The sequence below is a fragment of the Protopterus annectens genome, chromosome 4.part1 (genome assembly GCF_019279795.1).
Source record: "Protopterus annectens isolate FY-2018-M chromosome 4.part1, PAN1.0, whole genome shotgun sequence".
In the NCBI taxonomy this organism is placed as follows: domain Eukaryota; kingdom Metazoa; phylum Chordata; order Ceratodontiformes; family Protopteridae; genus Protopterus; species Protopterus annectens.
The window spans coordinates 897,826,220-897,843,407 of NC_056734.1; the positions used below are offsets into that span (position 1 = coordinate 897,826,220).

Sequence of the window (17,188 nt, forward strand, 5' to 3'; positions counted from 1 at the left end):
TAAAGTTTGTACTGTTAGTTGTTGCTTAGATCTCTGTTAATACTGTTTTGTCTCACCCACCCTCCCTTTTTTTGGTTTGCAGTTTAAATTTGGTGGCTTTTTCACATGCCTGCCCCACTGTAGATTTGATCTGGGACACTCCCCCAGTCCCATCTCTTTACCACATTCTACCTAATAAACTTTTAATGCACTTGCTATTAGTCCTTTTTAATTTAATTGCATTTTTTAAACTGTGTTTGGTATAATGTTGCTGCATACTCAAGTGTGCTAGCTTGTACTGCATGTGAATTGTTTTTTACTACTGTTTTTGCTACTTTTCTGTAAAAAAAAAAAAAAAAACTGTAAGCCTGTTTCCTACCTTTCCTGTAACTAGTGTTCCAGATACAGGTTTGCTGTATCCAGGACTGTATGTAAGCTTCTGAGCCCCCCCCCCCGAGCCTTTCTGTGTTGGAGGGAAACCTTCTAGCTTATCAGTGGGAGTGGTAAGCACTAGGTAACCTGTCTACCACATAAGGAGTGATTCTGGCCCAGAAATTGTAGTTATTGGCCGTTTGGGCAATCTCTTCCATCTCTCTCAACTTTCTGATTTGAAAGCCTGCATTTGCACTTGTTTTTGTCCTGTAACTCGTCTAGTGCAGATACAGATTCTTAGTTTTAGCACTTAAATTTGCTTGTTCATGCTCAGCACTTGTTCAGAACTTGTAAGCACTAAATAAGCTACTAATTACTATAGCACTCTATCTTCCTCATTACCTAGAGAAAAACAGTTTTTGTACTTACTTTTCTCACTTGCTTAGAGAAAAACAGCTCTTGTAACTCACTTTCCTCACTTATCTAGAGGAAAACAGTTTTTTATACAGGCATGTCCAAGGGTCAGATCCCAGTGTTCTCTCCTGTCTATCTGATGAATCTGGGCATCTTGAGGCAATGTAGAAATTGCCTCATGTACACTGACAACCATCTCCTCCTACCACCCAACATTACAACCTGTGAGAGATGCCCTTATATAGCCAAACTGGAGGTAAAGCTCTCTCGAACCAAGAGTGAACTTGACGGTCATGAGGAGAAGGTAAACATTTGCACCACACCACACTCATCACATAGTCTCACTAAATCTACACCACCAAAATCCACACACAGTAACACAAAAACATTCACGGAGGCTCTCAATAATAATCTGTCTAGGCAACAGAGACCTCCAAAGCAGAAACGCAAGCAACCTCCATCCCCCAACACAACCCAAATGACACATAGCCCACAGACTCAGTGTGCCACTCAACCACAGCCAATAAGGCAAAACAACGTACCCAACACACTAGTCATAGGTGACTCTATAGTCAGGCACACTGATGTCCCACTCACCAGGCTAGACAAGGAGAAGGTTACTGTCAGCTGCCTGTCGGGTGTCAGGATCCGTCACATAACCCACGCACTCACGTCACTCCACACCAAGTACAAATATAACTCTGTCATTGTCCATGTTGGTGTGAATGACCTGAGACGTACCTCCCTGGACTACATGAAATGAGACATGGAAGAGCTCTCCGATCTTGTAGCCCAGGCAGGTATGACCCTAGCCCTGAGTAGCATTCTGCCATTGCCCAGAATAACCGCAGTACAAGGACAAAATGATTGACTTCAACAATTGGTTAAGCTTCTGGTGTCATTCTAAGGGGATTTAGTATCTGTCTGCTTGGGATGACATGGTCGACAGACCACGATGCTTTGCCACAGATGGCCTGCACCTGTCGCCCCTGGGATTCCGGATACTGGCTAAGGCTCTTGCTGCCCCTATAGTGCCTTTTTTAGGAAGGGTTCAAATAACAAATTCACCACCATAACAGAAGTCGAAATCTCAAAATGCACTCACTTGAGGCACTCCTTAAAATGGAGAACATCGATATCTGTGCAGTGACTGAGACCTGGTTCAAGTCTCCAGAGAGCACCCCTACACTACCAGGCTATAACTCATACCACACTTTTCGGCCATGTAACCTAGACCGAAACACCAAAGGCAGAGGTGTGTCCATATTCATTAAGTATATCCACACCTCCAGGCTAGTTGCTCAGCATAATGCATCCGAGGTTATCCAAGTGCAACTAACTCTGGGCAAAATTGCAATCCAAACTGTAGCTTGCTACAGATCCCCCACCATGCCCCAGGATTCCCACTCCTCTTTTCTTGATGTACTGGAAAATATTAGGGTTCAACCAAACACCCTAATAATGGGTGACTTCAACTACCCCACCATTTACTGGGAAAACTACTCGTGTACCAACTCCTTAGCTCAACACTTTCTGGAATTCATAAACTCCAATGCCCTAGATCAACTTATCCACACCCCCACCAGGAGCAACAATATCCTAGATGTAGTCATTACCAACATGAGTGACTGGTGTTCCACACCTGAAGTCAACTCCTCGTTGGTCTGCTCCGACCATAAGCTTATCACCCCTGATATCCACCCCCCGCCCCCACCCCCCATTAAGGAAACCACAGTAAAAAATTTCTCCAAAGCCAACTTCATGCTTCTTAAGGGCATTCTTAGGGTTGGGAGGGTGGCCTAATAGTTAAGGTGTTTGCCTTACAAACACAAGGTGCAGGGTTTGAGTCTCACAAGGGATAATTGGCTAGGCTTAAAATGGCTCGCAAGGGCAGTTAGCCTAGTACAAATCTATGAACCTTAAGACAGAAGTGGTGAACTTCATGACACCCATGCAGATGGACAATACAGTTACAACTGCTGAATCCTACAAAATGCACTCTATAAGCAATTACACGAGTGCATGGATCGTGCTATCCCAAACAGAACCAAGACGCTATCCTCCAAAAAAAGGAAGCCAATCTGGTGGTCTCCTGCCATAAGCAAACTGTACAACAGAAGGAAGAAACTGTTGCAAAAGAGTAAAATCCCATGAGTGGAGGAGCTCCCTGGTCAGCCTCAGTAAGAAGCTGAGATCCCTTATAAGATCCTCCAAAGCTAGCTACGAAAACAAAATCGCCACTAAATCCAGGACAACCACAAAGCATTCTATAGCTATGTCAAGAATCTAGATGGCAACACCCAGATCTGCTCTGAGTTACAGTACAAAGGCATGAAAATTACAGAACCAACTGATATTGCCAACATTCTGGCAGATCGGTTCAGTGCTAACTTTACCCCCCTCTCATCCCCTAAAGGGCCCATATCTACACAGGAAGAATGCAGAGTCCCTGTAATCACAACTAAGCAGGTAAAAGCTGCACTCTCTAAAGCCAAAAACACAGCATCCATGGGACCGGACAACATCCCAGGCTGCATTTTACACGAACTTCAGAACGAACTGGCTTCCCACTTAAGCACCATGTTCAATAATAGCCTCACATCAGGCTTTGTGCCCACTGAATGGTGCACAGCAACAGTTATCCCACTCCACAAAGGGGGAGCCACCACTGATCCCAGGAACTATCGACCTATTAGCCTGACGAGCCTGGTCTGCAAGGCCATGGAATGTATCATCATGGAACTCATAAACAAATACATTGATAACCTCCAAACTCTGGATCCCACCCAGTTCGGGTTTGTGAAAGGCAGATCATGCCTCCTGAACCTGATCGACTTCTTTGAGGCAGTCACCAAAGCCGTGGATGAGGGTAATGTGGTTCACACAGCCTATCTTGACCTCGCCAAGGCTTTCGACACCATGCCCATTCTGGAATTATAGCTAAACTCACTAAATTAGGTATAAATCCCTACGTCACAAGATGGGTTGCCAACTGGTTCACTGACGGAATCCACACTGTAAAAGTTGCAGACTCCAAATCTGACCTTAAGGCAGTGACAAGTGGAGTGCCACAGTGTTCCATCCTGGGACCTCTCCTGTTTGGTATCTACTTCTCTGAAGTACAGGCTAACACAGAAGGCCTCTGGCTGATGAAGTTCACAGATGACTGCAAACTAGGAGCCATAGTCAAGTCTCCAAATGATGTGGACATCTTACAGAAGGGCCTCACTGAGACAGATGCCTGGTGTCAGAGCCATGGCCTAAAGCTCAATGCCAAAAAGTGCAGTGTCATCCCCTTTGGTAAAAACTCTGTACCCATGAACTACCACAAAGGCAGCAATCTACTTAACACCAAATGCGTGATAAGAGACCTTGGGACCCAGGTGGACAGTAGTATCTCCTTTGATAGTCACATCTCCGCAGTAGTCAGGAAGTCCTTCTACGTGGCACACCTCATCATAAAAGGGTTTCTCATCCAGGAAAAAAGAGGTCATTGTTCCCCTCTACTCGTCACTCATTAGACCCATTATAGAGTACAACGCCCCTTTTGGAATGTACCTCACAAGACATCTGCAGCAGCTGGAAAGGCCACAGAAGTACCTCACAAAGAGGATTACTGGCCTCACACAAATGCCCTACACTGACTGCCTCAAAAAACTCCAGCTTTACTCCGTAGCATATCGCCTACTCTGAGGTGATCGCTGCCTAACATATAAAGCTATGTCAAACCCAGAGCTGTTGGACATGCTTCACCTACAGAAATCCCAATCCCTCCAAGCTACATGCTCTAGGGACCTAAACCTTGCCACCACAATAAACAGGGCACGCTGGAGGGATAGATTCCTGTCCCAGAGACTTCCTATACTCTGGAACAAGCTACCCATCTATGCCAAGCAAAGTTCTTCATTAGCACTCTTCAAGTAAAATCTTGATGAGTGGATGGTAAATAGGAAATACACCCCAGGGATCACGTCTGTGTCTCTGCTGGACAGTGACACAGGAAAATAACTTTCTTGGGTGGCGTAAGATATGGTACCTTGCTGGCTAGGCTTACATAGGCCCTTGCGCTGATAGCCTAGTACCTAGCTATGAACCTATGTGCTACCAGTTACAGGAAAAAATACCATAGAAGCTTTACTAGCTTTCAAAGCCTTTAAAGCTTGTAAAATACTTTAGTGCTGTCAAACAGTTTAAAGGTAGAAGTCAAGTCTTTCTGAAGAAGGAAGAGCTTTAAAAGCTGTAAGGCACTTTATGTTGACACGCTTTCTGTTGTGAGTTTGGCACAGTGATGTTATAACAGCTTTAAAAGTTGCTTTATCTTTTGCCACTGTTCTCTGTTAGCTGACACTATAACCTGTTCATCCCTACCAAGAGACCTGACATTAACAGTATTTGAGTTGCCTAATAAAAGCTTATTAAGTATATTTCTGACAGCAGAAAGCTGCATAACAAGTTTGCCTTTTTCTCTGCTATCAGAGCATAATCATTGCTCTACAAGTACTACAAGAACATTACTGAAGGACAAAGTGTTTAAATATGCCAAGGGAGTCTTTAAGCAGTAGACAGGTAGTCATTATGGCCTTAAGCTTATGAGGATCGACGACATGAGAAGTTGTCAGCAAAATGAGAGAAATTTCTGAATTGTACAAGCATTTGATAAAATAACATCTCGTATATTGTGCACAGATCAGAGTAGTATGCCTCCAGATGAAAACACGAAGTAGCTGGAATCCTCAATGAAGGTAACTGTAATGCAACAGACCTGCATAAAATAATGCTAAAAAAGATACAAACTAACCCTATGGCATTCTACAGAGGAGCAACAAGTACAAATATTGGAAGGCAGCTGCCAGTGCAGGTGGATAAAGAAGTGGTAGCCATACACAGTGCTATTACAACTCATAGATTACAAATGCAGACAGAAGTCCAGTCTATACATCAAAGAAAAAACTTATTTGTCATAGCCTTCCTTAAACTCTTCTTCCATCTCAGAAATGTATGCATTTTTTGGCCTTTTTGGTTTCTTCACTACTAACAAACAGAGCCAAGCCCTGGTAGTCTAGCTTCTGCTCAGTACTTTACAGGTTCCCACTAAGCTTAATGACTGGGCATCAGGTACCCAAAAGCATCTCAGTGCAGGAAACTGGCTTACTCCTGTACTTCATGCAATCCATTTTTGCCTCCCTCTACATTCAATGTAACTTACACCAATAAAGGAAATTTACACCTTTAAAGAGCATGTCTTATGCAGACATTGATGTGTGCCTCCCTTCTACTGGTCCTCCATGCCATCAAAGAAGAGCGGGCTACCTAGGAGTGAAAAGTCCATAATCCATCCCCAAAACATGGAAGATTGCTATCTGCATTCCCCCACACCAGGTTCCGCCAAGTCATCCAGCATCACAGGAGTATCCAAACTTTGGTCACAAGCATGACTTGTTGAGAAATGTACTTTTGCAAAATCATGCTTGCTAAAAACTGTTCAACTTGGATCAATTTACTCTCACTTTGCAGGCTCACTGACACTGAGGCATGGTAGCTTCTTGTGGTTTTGATATCAAGAATGTATGCATCAGGGCAGGACACCAAAGAAGTAGATGACTTTGGATGACAGACTCCCAAATGGCAGGTCTCTTTCCAATAAAGAAATGGAAAAAAGTACCATTTCAAATGTATGGCAACTAATGGAGACCAGGAAGTGAGGATCACAATGTCACATAATGCATATGTATTATGTCAGACACATAATAGTGAGCATGGAAATATGATGGAAGAAATTATGAAATGCCATGTTGGTGCAAAAACAAAAAAACAAAAACCCTGGATCAGTAGTGTGATACCTTTTATTGGACCAACACAGGTTTTGCAATTACTCGAGCTTTTGAGCTGGCATGAGCCTTTCATCAGAAGTTAAATCTCCTGATGAAGGGCTCATCGCAACTCAACATTTTGATTATTTGCAAAACCTGTGTTGGTGCAATAAAAAGTATCACATGATATCTGTGATCCAGTGTTCTTGACATACAAATATGATTATATTGTACGCATTCCATACCAATGTAAAGAAGAATAAGTGACCAATGAAACCCAATATAATTCAGGTTGTACCACAGGCCCTCATGCACTAAGCAGCAGGACTAACTCGCTCCATCACCACAGTGGACACACACCTAATGAAATATTTGAAAGCAGGAAGATGGGAATGGATCCCTAAACTTTTAGTTCTCATGTGGAGGAGGGTAGCCACTGCATGGTTATACAGAACAATATACAATGAGGTGATTCACTGATGTGTGGTGACACAGAAAGTAAAATACAATGAAAGAATAATAATTATGCTGCTAAGCTAGGACATGAGAGGGGGATTACAATTGCATGAGAAAATCTTAGGTGTCAAAAAAACTACTCCACTTACATGTACTGGTTAAAACAAAAATGCCTTTACTTACACAGGGGTGACAATGTACAGCAATTTAGATTTAAAATGTATGACTTTCTCAGAACAGACTATCATAGAAAGAAAACACACTATACCTGTATATACTGCAGTTGCTACAGGGATATTACACTTTGATAGCATTTTTACGTATTTGTGCAGCAACCTACCTCTACAGCATCTGGAGAAGCTGCCCTGTCATTGGCATCTGTACCATCATCTTCTTCAAATGTGGCTCTTTTGTACTGTGACATCTGTAGGAATCAAAACAGAAACAGGACAATTCATCATACTCTAAAAGTGGTGAAGGCATAGCGTCCTCTAGCTGAATCACTGTGGCATACCTATATCTAAACTGAAGTGAAGTGGAAGTAATTAAAAATCATTTATAATATTAACTTATTAATACAGCTTAAAATAACAGGTTTGCATAGAACCTCAGTACTCTTTCTTCCTGATGTCTCATACAACTTTACTGTGAACATTCCTACTTAATTAACTGGGTAGGTAGAAAGACTACAAGTCCTTTTTCAGCTACAAACTCAGTTCACTGGAAATTAAAACAGAAAAAAATACACACATTGTAGAAAAATGCATCAACAAAAATATCTGTTTACATCACATACAGTCGCACATATAAAATATAAAAATGTAAAATGTAGGGCAAACTGTGTTATTTATAATAAATAAAAATATTAATTCTTATCGCAATTTATATATATATATATATATATATATACACACACACACACACACACACACACACACACACACACACACACACACACACACACATATATATTCTCTCTGAAGGAGCACCATTTATTCACCAAGAAAAAGGCATCTTCCAAGATTAATAAGATCTGAACTGTTTGCTGCTATCTTACTTCCACTGGTAAGCTGCTCTGTTAAGCTGTCCCACTTTCATTAAAAGCTGTTTCACCAACAGATGTTCCAACAGGTGGCCTTACCACACTTGTCATCATCATCATTGCTTGTCCAGCATTCCCAGAAAGGATTTCTTAGCATCAGCTTTGATGGTAGTTGAGGACATATTCATTGTTTGATTAATTTAAAAAGAAAGTAGAAAAAAGGTTGAGCAGCACTTCCTAAAGCCAACTAAAAATGGCACAGCATATTTGTGTTAACATCTGTTTGAAATAGTTCAGTGTTGATAGAAGAGTTTATGCGATGCTGGGTAGGGCATACACTAATTTGGGTAGAAGTACATTTGTGACCAGTGCTAGATTAGCTTCTGGAGAAAGTAAATTAGAAATTCTTTAATGAAATTTTAGTTGCCTAAGTACTTTATAGACCAGCCTGTGACATGAATGTCTAAGGTCCAAGTAAGGAAGGACCAAGTATTTTATGCTCAAAGACCTGTTTAATTGTCTTTCATTTTGAGTCATATACTGAAATTTGTAGTTCATTTTGTAGATTTTTGGGAGAAGTGGAAATAATTATGCTAATTTTTGGCATCAATTGTCCATTTATTTTTAGATATGCAGTTCCACAATGAACGAAAATCGCTGCCTTACCTGCAAATTGTTGGTGTTTTGTCAGCACCAAGAACTAAAATATAATCTGTATAAACTGTTAAATCAAGGTAAGGGGATCAAAAGGAAGATTCTTAACAAAATGAGACAATAGCATGGGTTATAAAAACAGAACACAGAATTTCCACTAGCTTGCACATGTCGGAAACAGTGTTACCTGAAGTCACCTGAAAGGTTCTCTTCTTGAGATGACTATGAAATCAGAAAAAACGCCAAATCAAAAATCCACTGGCACTTTAAGTTAGCAGACCACTTTTCATATTACTGTATATGGTATATATGTATAGGACTGTCAACATACAAAAGCCATACTTTGCACAAGTAATAAGTCCATACCTGCTGATATGTTCAGTAATTTCCCCAAAGATCATGTCTTCATATATTCTGATGAGTGGACACATTTTAAATTAGTCTAAAGTCAAGAGATTAGCACTTGGAAGTTTAGGTTAAGTTATTACATAGGTATGATAGCACTGGGGATACTAAGAACAAGAAAAGTTGGAAATACAAATTAATGACTTAGAAATGCATTTTTAGGAGGGTAAGGTGATGCTGTGATTATTTTGTACTGGATCATGCAACTATTTTTTAATAGGTTAAAGACAATTTACTTCTAATTCCTTTAAAGTGTAATGTTGAAAGGAAGTCAAGATGAGAAGCTATGTACGAAGTGTTACTGGCTGAGGAATTATTACAGTAAGCCTGCCTGATACTAATAGAATTTTGAAATAATGACATTTTGATGTCAGTGGGAACCAGTCTGTTAGTACAGGTGGAAGATATATCACTAGTGCTAATCATATGGCTTGTTAATTCCTTTATTGTTTTATAATCAGGGAAATTAAATCATACTTACCTGATTATATTCAGATAAATTTATTTGACCAAATTAGTAGATATCTTCTTAATCTTAGCTGTATATAGCTTAATTGTAGATTTTCATCCTAAAAGTTCCAATTCCTTTAAGAGCAATCCAACTAACTGTCCCTATTTTGGAGGAATGTTCATATTCTCAGGTCTGATGTACTTGTGCACGTGATGGTCCTTTTTTGGATGTATGTCCCCATTTTCAGGCTTGATTTTCACCTTCACACAATCTTTTGAATCCCCTCTTCCCGCACGATTTTTAAAGTTATCTAACAGACTGAAAACCAAACTACATGACTAACATACTAGAGGCAAGGAAGTCTTACAGCTCCCTGTTTCAACAGCAAAAATTAAATTATATTGTGAGGTAGAATGTTGCAATACACTTCAAGAAAATATACAGATTTTATACTGTTTCTTTGTTCAAGTGCCTATACTTTTCCATCATTTTGTCACTCTGTCTTTTAAATATATGTTTCTGAGTGCTTTCCCACATTTCTCCTGAAAGCAGGAAGAGTTATGAGCTATTTTGCATTCAATTTTTTTTGATAATTAAATGTCCAAATTTTTTGATTGGATGTTTCTACATTTTAAGGGCCTTTATTCCTATTTTCAATGTCTGCAGGTCGAGAGCTACGGTGCAAGCCTTGTCACTTTACCCAAGTAAAACTTTTATTTCATTTGCAAACAATGAGTATCTGTGACCTCAAGTCTTCCTTGTTTGACAATGTACAGTTTAAAAAACAAAAACAAAAAACAAACAAAAAATAAAATAAAAAAGAGCAGAAAAACTAGTAGTGTTAAAACATCTCTGATGAGCTCAGTCACAATAATTTCCTAAGACCAAAAAGAAAACAGTGGATAAAGTAAACTAGTAATGCATAAAAGTTTGCATGTGTAACCCGTAACAGTTTGCGAGGGTGGGTACTTGCTGTTCTTAAATGCACTTTTACAGCCCTGTTTATACTGTTTGCCTGGAATAGGCTGGTTTAATAAACAATATGTATATTTTCCACATATACTTCTAAGTGTATAAAAGCTGATATGTTTAACATTGTAAAATATTTCTGATTTTTTTGTTAGTGAGAATCGCTTGTCTGTGACAAATAAAGGCTTGTTGCTTTGGAACACTACCTGGGTTTCATGATTTTTGTAAATTATTGTGACTGAGCTCATCAACAAAGTTTTAAGGCTACTAGTTTTTCTGTTTTTTTTTTTCCCCTCAACATTCGATGGTGAGGTTGGAACTAGACAGATTCCAGTGCTTGTTCATTTTTTTTTATAATGTATAGTTTATCCTCAGTTGTAACTAGCTAATTAACCAAATAGCTGTAGGCATTAATGACATTATTTTTACTGAAATGGGGTGGAGTGGGGGGGGGGGGTGGCAGCCAGTTATAAGTGGGAAATTAGTAAACTAAAGATTTGGACCACCTGCTGCTTAGAATTGTTTATTAATTTATTTTGATAGCTAAATATGGTTTACAGGGTATTCCTATCCCAATTATCCAGACAACCCAAGAGCAATTAGAGATGTATATGAAACTTGAGATGAGATACAGAGAAGGAACATCAGAGTATAAAACATAAGGTACAGAGAAAACAGGTGCCAGAACTGACATCTTGACCTGTGTTCTTCTTCAAAAATAACTTGAAATATAAAAGAAAACTCTCAATGTAGATGGCATTGAATCCCTGCCTTATTGCCCAGACAGCTTAAACTATTAAAACAAATGGATATGCTTATCTTGGCAGATGAGCATTTTATACATGTACACTATTGGATTGATTGAGTGATGCCTTACATTTTATTTTCAGTACTGCTAGATACCATATATGTATATATATATGTATATATATATATATATATATATATGTGTGCGTGTGTGTGTGTGTGTGTTCATGAATGTATATGTACTTTTATATATGGGTATCGTTATGGTGTACACACATATAGCAGAAGTTTAAAGTTCCTGAACATGTAATATCCTTATTTTTAATTCTGCATACTATACCTTTTCAAGACACCCTTTTGAATTCTTGATTTCTTTCTCAGCTATTAACTGGTCCTTCCTTAAATACCTACCTCTGGACGATGCTGTTCAAAAATTTAATTCCATATTCCTTAACATTCTCAACTCCATTGCTCCCCAATGAACTGCTAGAGTAAAATCTATTATATTCCCCCCTGGCTTACACTCTCCACCTGCTTTTTAATGCAAAAAAAAAGAGACAAAGCTTGGAGAATCTGGTCCAAAAATACATTCCCACCTCCAACACTATAAAGAACTTTGCAAACTTGCTAAAAAATCCATCTATAATGTCAAGAAGAACTTCTATAATAACCCTCCAACCTCTAACCTTACTGACGCAAAGAAATTTTGGAATGCAAATGCCAACAACCAAATTCTTCATCCTGGAAACCCCTCATTTCCCCACTCATGCCATAATAACATGCCATTACAAACATCCACCAACTTCAACTCTTACTTCATAGACAGCATCAGCAAATTGACTCTTCAAACCAACTCCAACCTAAACTCTAATCTCCCCACCCTTCCACTTCCTCCGACTCCTCTCTGGCCTCCTCTCTAAAAACAACCACCACCAACTACATTAAATCCTTACTCCTACTGCTTAAACCATGTTCCCCTCCTTTCATAACCTACCCCCACTCTTTATCCAAAAAGCTGCTAACTCTCTTGCCCTCCCCATCTCCATTTTCATTAACCAGTCTAATATTGAATCTAGAGTTCCTACTATCTGGAAACATTTCTTTACCGTACCTATCTAAAAGGAAGATAACTCCTCAGAACTTGCTAACTTTGGGCCTATTGTAATTCTATCTCCCTTGTCTACAATTCTTAGGAAATGTGTACACAAGCAAATTCTTCACTTTCTCTTACAAGAGAATCTACTCACCCCACTCAACATGGCTTTCGTCCTAGACATACCACCTCCACCACTCTCATTTCCTTCATAAACACCATTTTCCATGCCAGAGACCACAATAAACTTGTTTCATGCCTATTTCTGGATCTCTCAAACACATTCAACACTGTCTCCCACCCTCTCTTTCTGCACAAACTCTCACAACTAAGCCTCTCCACTTCCCACTATCTCTTGATTTGCTAGTTATCTTAAAGACCGACTTCTATCTGTTAAATGGCTCTCTGCAACTTCTTCTGCTCTGATTGTTAAGATGGGTGTACTTCAGGGATCAATCCTTGGTCCTTTACTGTTTAACATCTTTACCAATCTACTGTATACATCTTGTCCACAGTCAACACTGGTACAATATGCTACGACTCCACAGTTATCACCATAGCTGATTCCCTCTTTGACCTAAATATAATGACACAAAAATCATTTTATCCATCAAAAAATGGCTCACTCAGAACTAGCTAATTCTAAATCCAAAAAAGACTAAGCTCCTACTTTTTATCGCCAAACCAATGAACCATCTTAAATCCTTCTTCGCTATCTCATCCCTCAATAACAGCCCTATCTCCATCAAATTGCACATCCAATTACTAAGGGTTATCATTGATGACCACCTCAAATTCAATATGCATGTTCTAAGCAATATTAAGCAATCCCACCAAATACTTGGACTCCTTTACAGGAACAACACATTTTTAACCAGTAAAGCTAAAGTTCCCCTATCCCATGCCTACCTCCTCCCCTCTTTATTCTATGGTTCAAAAATCCTTAATAACCTTCAAACCAGTTTCCTAACAAAGCTTGAATCCACCTACAATAAAGTTGCTACATTCGCTGCAGACCATTCCTGCCACTCGCACCACTGCCTTGCTCTTAGGTTAAATTGGCTAGAACATCTTTGCCATCTGCTTCTCTCTCAGCTTCAAATGATTCTTTCTATTTTGTATATGTCCTGCTTCTGTCCCAACATTGCCTAAGTTGTCTCCATTTACTCCTTTCCTAGGTCCCTAAGAAGCTCTAAATAAAACCTTCTTCAAATCTACAAGCCTAAAACAAAAATAGGGCCCAATCCTGGAATAAACTGCCTTTAGATTTCAGAAATATTAAACATCCACTAAAATTCAAAACTGCAATTAAAAGCTATCTAAACAGGACGTGGATCTGTCACTGTAACTACCCCCCTTTGAAAGATCTCATCATCTCCATCTCAACTAACTCCCTACCTTTCTTCTATTCACTAATATCCTACAATTAAACGTTATCTCTTTTACACAGCGACTGTACTGTGCATCTGTTAGTTTCATAGGTTCATAGGTGTGTACTAGGTTAATGGCCCTGGAGGGTTTACAAGCCTAGCCCAAAGAAAAATGCCCTGTCGTCATGCCACCACCTGATTTCACAGTGCCTATATCCAGTAGGGCAACTGGAGTAATCCCTGGGGTGAACTTTCTGTTACCCATCCACTCGCTGAGATTTCTCTTGAAGAGGGTCAGCAAAGTGCTCTGCTTGACATGAGTGGGAAAGCTTACTCCAGAGTATAGGCAGTCTTAGGGAGATGAACCTGTCCCTCCAGCATGTTTTGTTGATTGTGGTAATGAGGTTGTGATCTCTGCAGCTTGTGGTGTGCAGGGATTGAGATTTCCTTAGGTGTAGCATTTCAAGTAGGGCTGGGTCAGACATGGCTTTGTAAGTCAGGCAGATTATCTCTAAGTAGATGATAAGAGTCTGAGAACAGCTGAAGTTTCATGAGTCTGTCCATGCAGGACATGTGTTTAAGGCCTAGGTTCTTTTTTGTGAGGTAATTTTGTGGCCTCTCCAGCTGTTGCAGGTGTCTGGTCAGGTACATGCCAAATGGGGTGTTATACTTGATGATTGGTCTAATGAGGGAGGAGTAGGGAGGGATGATGACCGCTTTTATCCTGGATGCAAAACCTTTGGTCATAAGATGTGCCACACAGAAGGACTTTCTAACCACAGTGGCAATGTGGTGGTCAAATGTGAGGTTACTGTCGACCTTAGTGCCCAGATCTCTTATGGCCCCTTCAGTGTTTAGTGGGAACTGAGTTTCTTCCAAAAGGAATGATAATGCATTTTTAGGCATTAAGCTTAAGGCCATGGTTCCAACAACAGTCATTGGTCTCAATGAGGCCCTTTTGTAGGATGTCTGCATCACTTGGGGAGTTGATAATGACTCCTAGCTTGCAGGCATCAGTGAACTTGGTTAGCCAGAGTCCCTCTGTGTTGGCCTGACTTCTGCAAAGTAGATGCCAAATAGGAGAGGGCCCAGGACCAAACCTGTGGGATTCCGCTCGTGACTGGTCGACAGTCTGACTTGGAATTCACAAGTAACTCAAGTCAAATTCTCTGAAAAGATTGTACAGCTTGCTTTGAATGATGTAGAAATGTATATATTCTCTGGGGTTGTTAATCATATACTGCATATTATGTTAACTTACTTTTAATTTTTGATATATCTATGCTTGATTTTATACTTGTTTTTATATGAGTTTTTATACTTAATTTTTGTAATTGTGGAGCTTTTCTCCCCTGGCCTCCACTGACAAAGGGATTCAGCTCAGTCGGACTAATCTGATCAATAAATGTCAAATAAAAAAAAACAAATAAATAAATAAATAAGATCTTGCATTCATGATCTGGTGACTCCCAAGTCTGATTCATACTAAGTCTGCCATTACTGTAGCTGTAATTCACACTTCCAAGTTATACCTACTAAAAGTACTTTTTAAGGTGAGGTAGACAGGCCTCACATCAGAGTGGCGATATTTAAAAGTGTTTTAGCATGGAATGTAAAAAAAAGCAAAGAGTGGTAAAAGCCCACACTATGGCCCCTAATAACCACATACAAAAGAGGAGTAGCAAGAGAAATGTTGACAAAAGTGAATTTGATGCACATAACTTCAAAGTATATTTTCAGTTAAACCTTAACAAGCTGCTGGAAGGTTTAACTGCAGCAAGTCAAACTGCTGTGTATTAAAATAGTGGAAGATAATGTTTTACATTAGTGAACCAGGAATCGTTGCTGCATTTGTAAACTTCAGCATAAAAATCCACGAACACTTGAATAACAGAAAAAGCCACACAGCAGCAAGGACTCATTCCCAAAAATTTATTCTTAGCACTTTCGTCTCAGACAATGACAAGACTTCATCAGATAAAAATATAAACTCAAATGAACTTTAAATACCCATGGGGCCAGATGACATCACATCTCATTGCACATTTAAAGAGAAACATACACAATTACTCTGAAATACATATAATAACATGCATAAAAAGCCCTATTGTAAACAGTTCAAATAGAAAAACAAAGTAGTAAATAACTAACAATAACTGTTGAATTTATCTACATTCTGCTTTCAATTTTAAAATACATCCAATGGATGCCATCTCATTCAACCCAGGACTACCTACTGCTCTCAAACATAAAATCCAGTACAACTCCCTTTGATCAAGAAAAAGTTGCCATGGTCCACCCCTAGGGTTAGGTTTAACTTGTTCAATTACCACAAACTAAAATTGGTGCTCAGGGAAATCCAATTAGTGCCGAAATAGGGCATTGGTAATTTTTTTCTTATTTATTTCATAAATGTGTTCATAAATATGAGTTTTTCATTTATGCTCAGTCTTTCCAACATAAAATACTGGGCAGCACTGACACAATGCCCCATGTACTACCCCTAAGCATTTACAATTGTATTTCTCTTTAATATTCAACTGGTAGCCATTAATATCTAAGAGTTACCTAGTGCTGATATAGGGGCAAAAATGACAACACCCAGATGTGGACATCTGCCAAAGCTTCTTGTCTTTAAAATTGTGTGGGCAAAGTAGCCTCTCCATAAGATTCTTCAGGTTATTACCCTTCTTATATACAACCACCGGCTTAGGACCTATTTGTTTCCTTACCACATGGTTGTCCATAAGCACAGACCAATTTTTAAAAATAACATCCCTCACCAGTTTGAAGTCCACAGTAAATCTCATAATAAAGGCAAAACTGAAATTAACATCAGCATTTTGTTGTACAGTCAAATTACTTCCATGGACCACATTAGTATGCTCAGTAAAATTTGAAAATCATCAGCTTCCAAGCTTATTAAAATAAGAACATAGACCCCCCCCCTCCCCACTTATTTATCTCTTCCATTTTAATCTCCCTCACAAATTCTTTAGGATAGTCTCTTTTAAAAAACATTGATTCCAGTAAGGCACACTCATTCATAAAATCATCAAATAATGATACCATTCTGACAGCCCTGATGAATAGTCTTTTGACAACTGCTTTCTTTTGGGACAAGAGGTGTGAACTATCAAAATGCAAGAATGAATTAGAGTATGTAGGCTTACTGTAAATGGTAGAAACATATCTACCATTACCCACATATTTTACCAAATTTACATCCAAATAACTAATACACTCGTCATTTAACATGTGTAAATTTCAAAAACTTGGTTTACGTTTGTACCAGGAGCAAGAATGGACATTGCTAATGTTTTGTTAGACTTAAAATTGTTAGGAAGATGAACTTTAAAATTATGTTGAATAACAATTGTGAACATGGCAAAAATGAAATCTGGTTTCCTAGTGTATGCAACCCTC

The 17,188-nt window shown here is 39.2% G+C and overlaps 1 protein-coding gene across 1 annotated transcript in view; it reads right to left on the minus strand.

The window, feature by feature from the left end:
• The window catches only part of ECE2 (endothelin converting enzyme 2), a 1,144,316-nt gene that overhangs the window by 868,560 nt on the left and 258,568 nt on the right, over window positions 1-17,188 (minus strand). Inside the window, exon 3 of the mRNA XM_044070640.1 lies at window positions 7,372-7,455. Within this exon, the coding sequence (XP_043926575.1) occupies window positions 7,372-7,455 (84 nt within the window). The remainder of the gene's footprint in view (window positions 1-7,371; window positions 7,456-17,188) is intronic.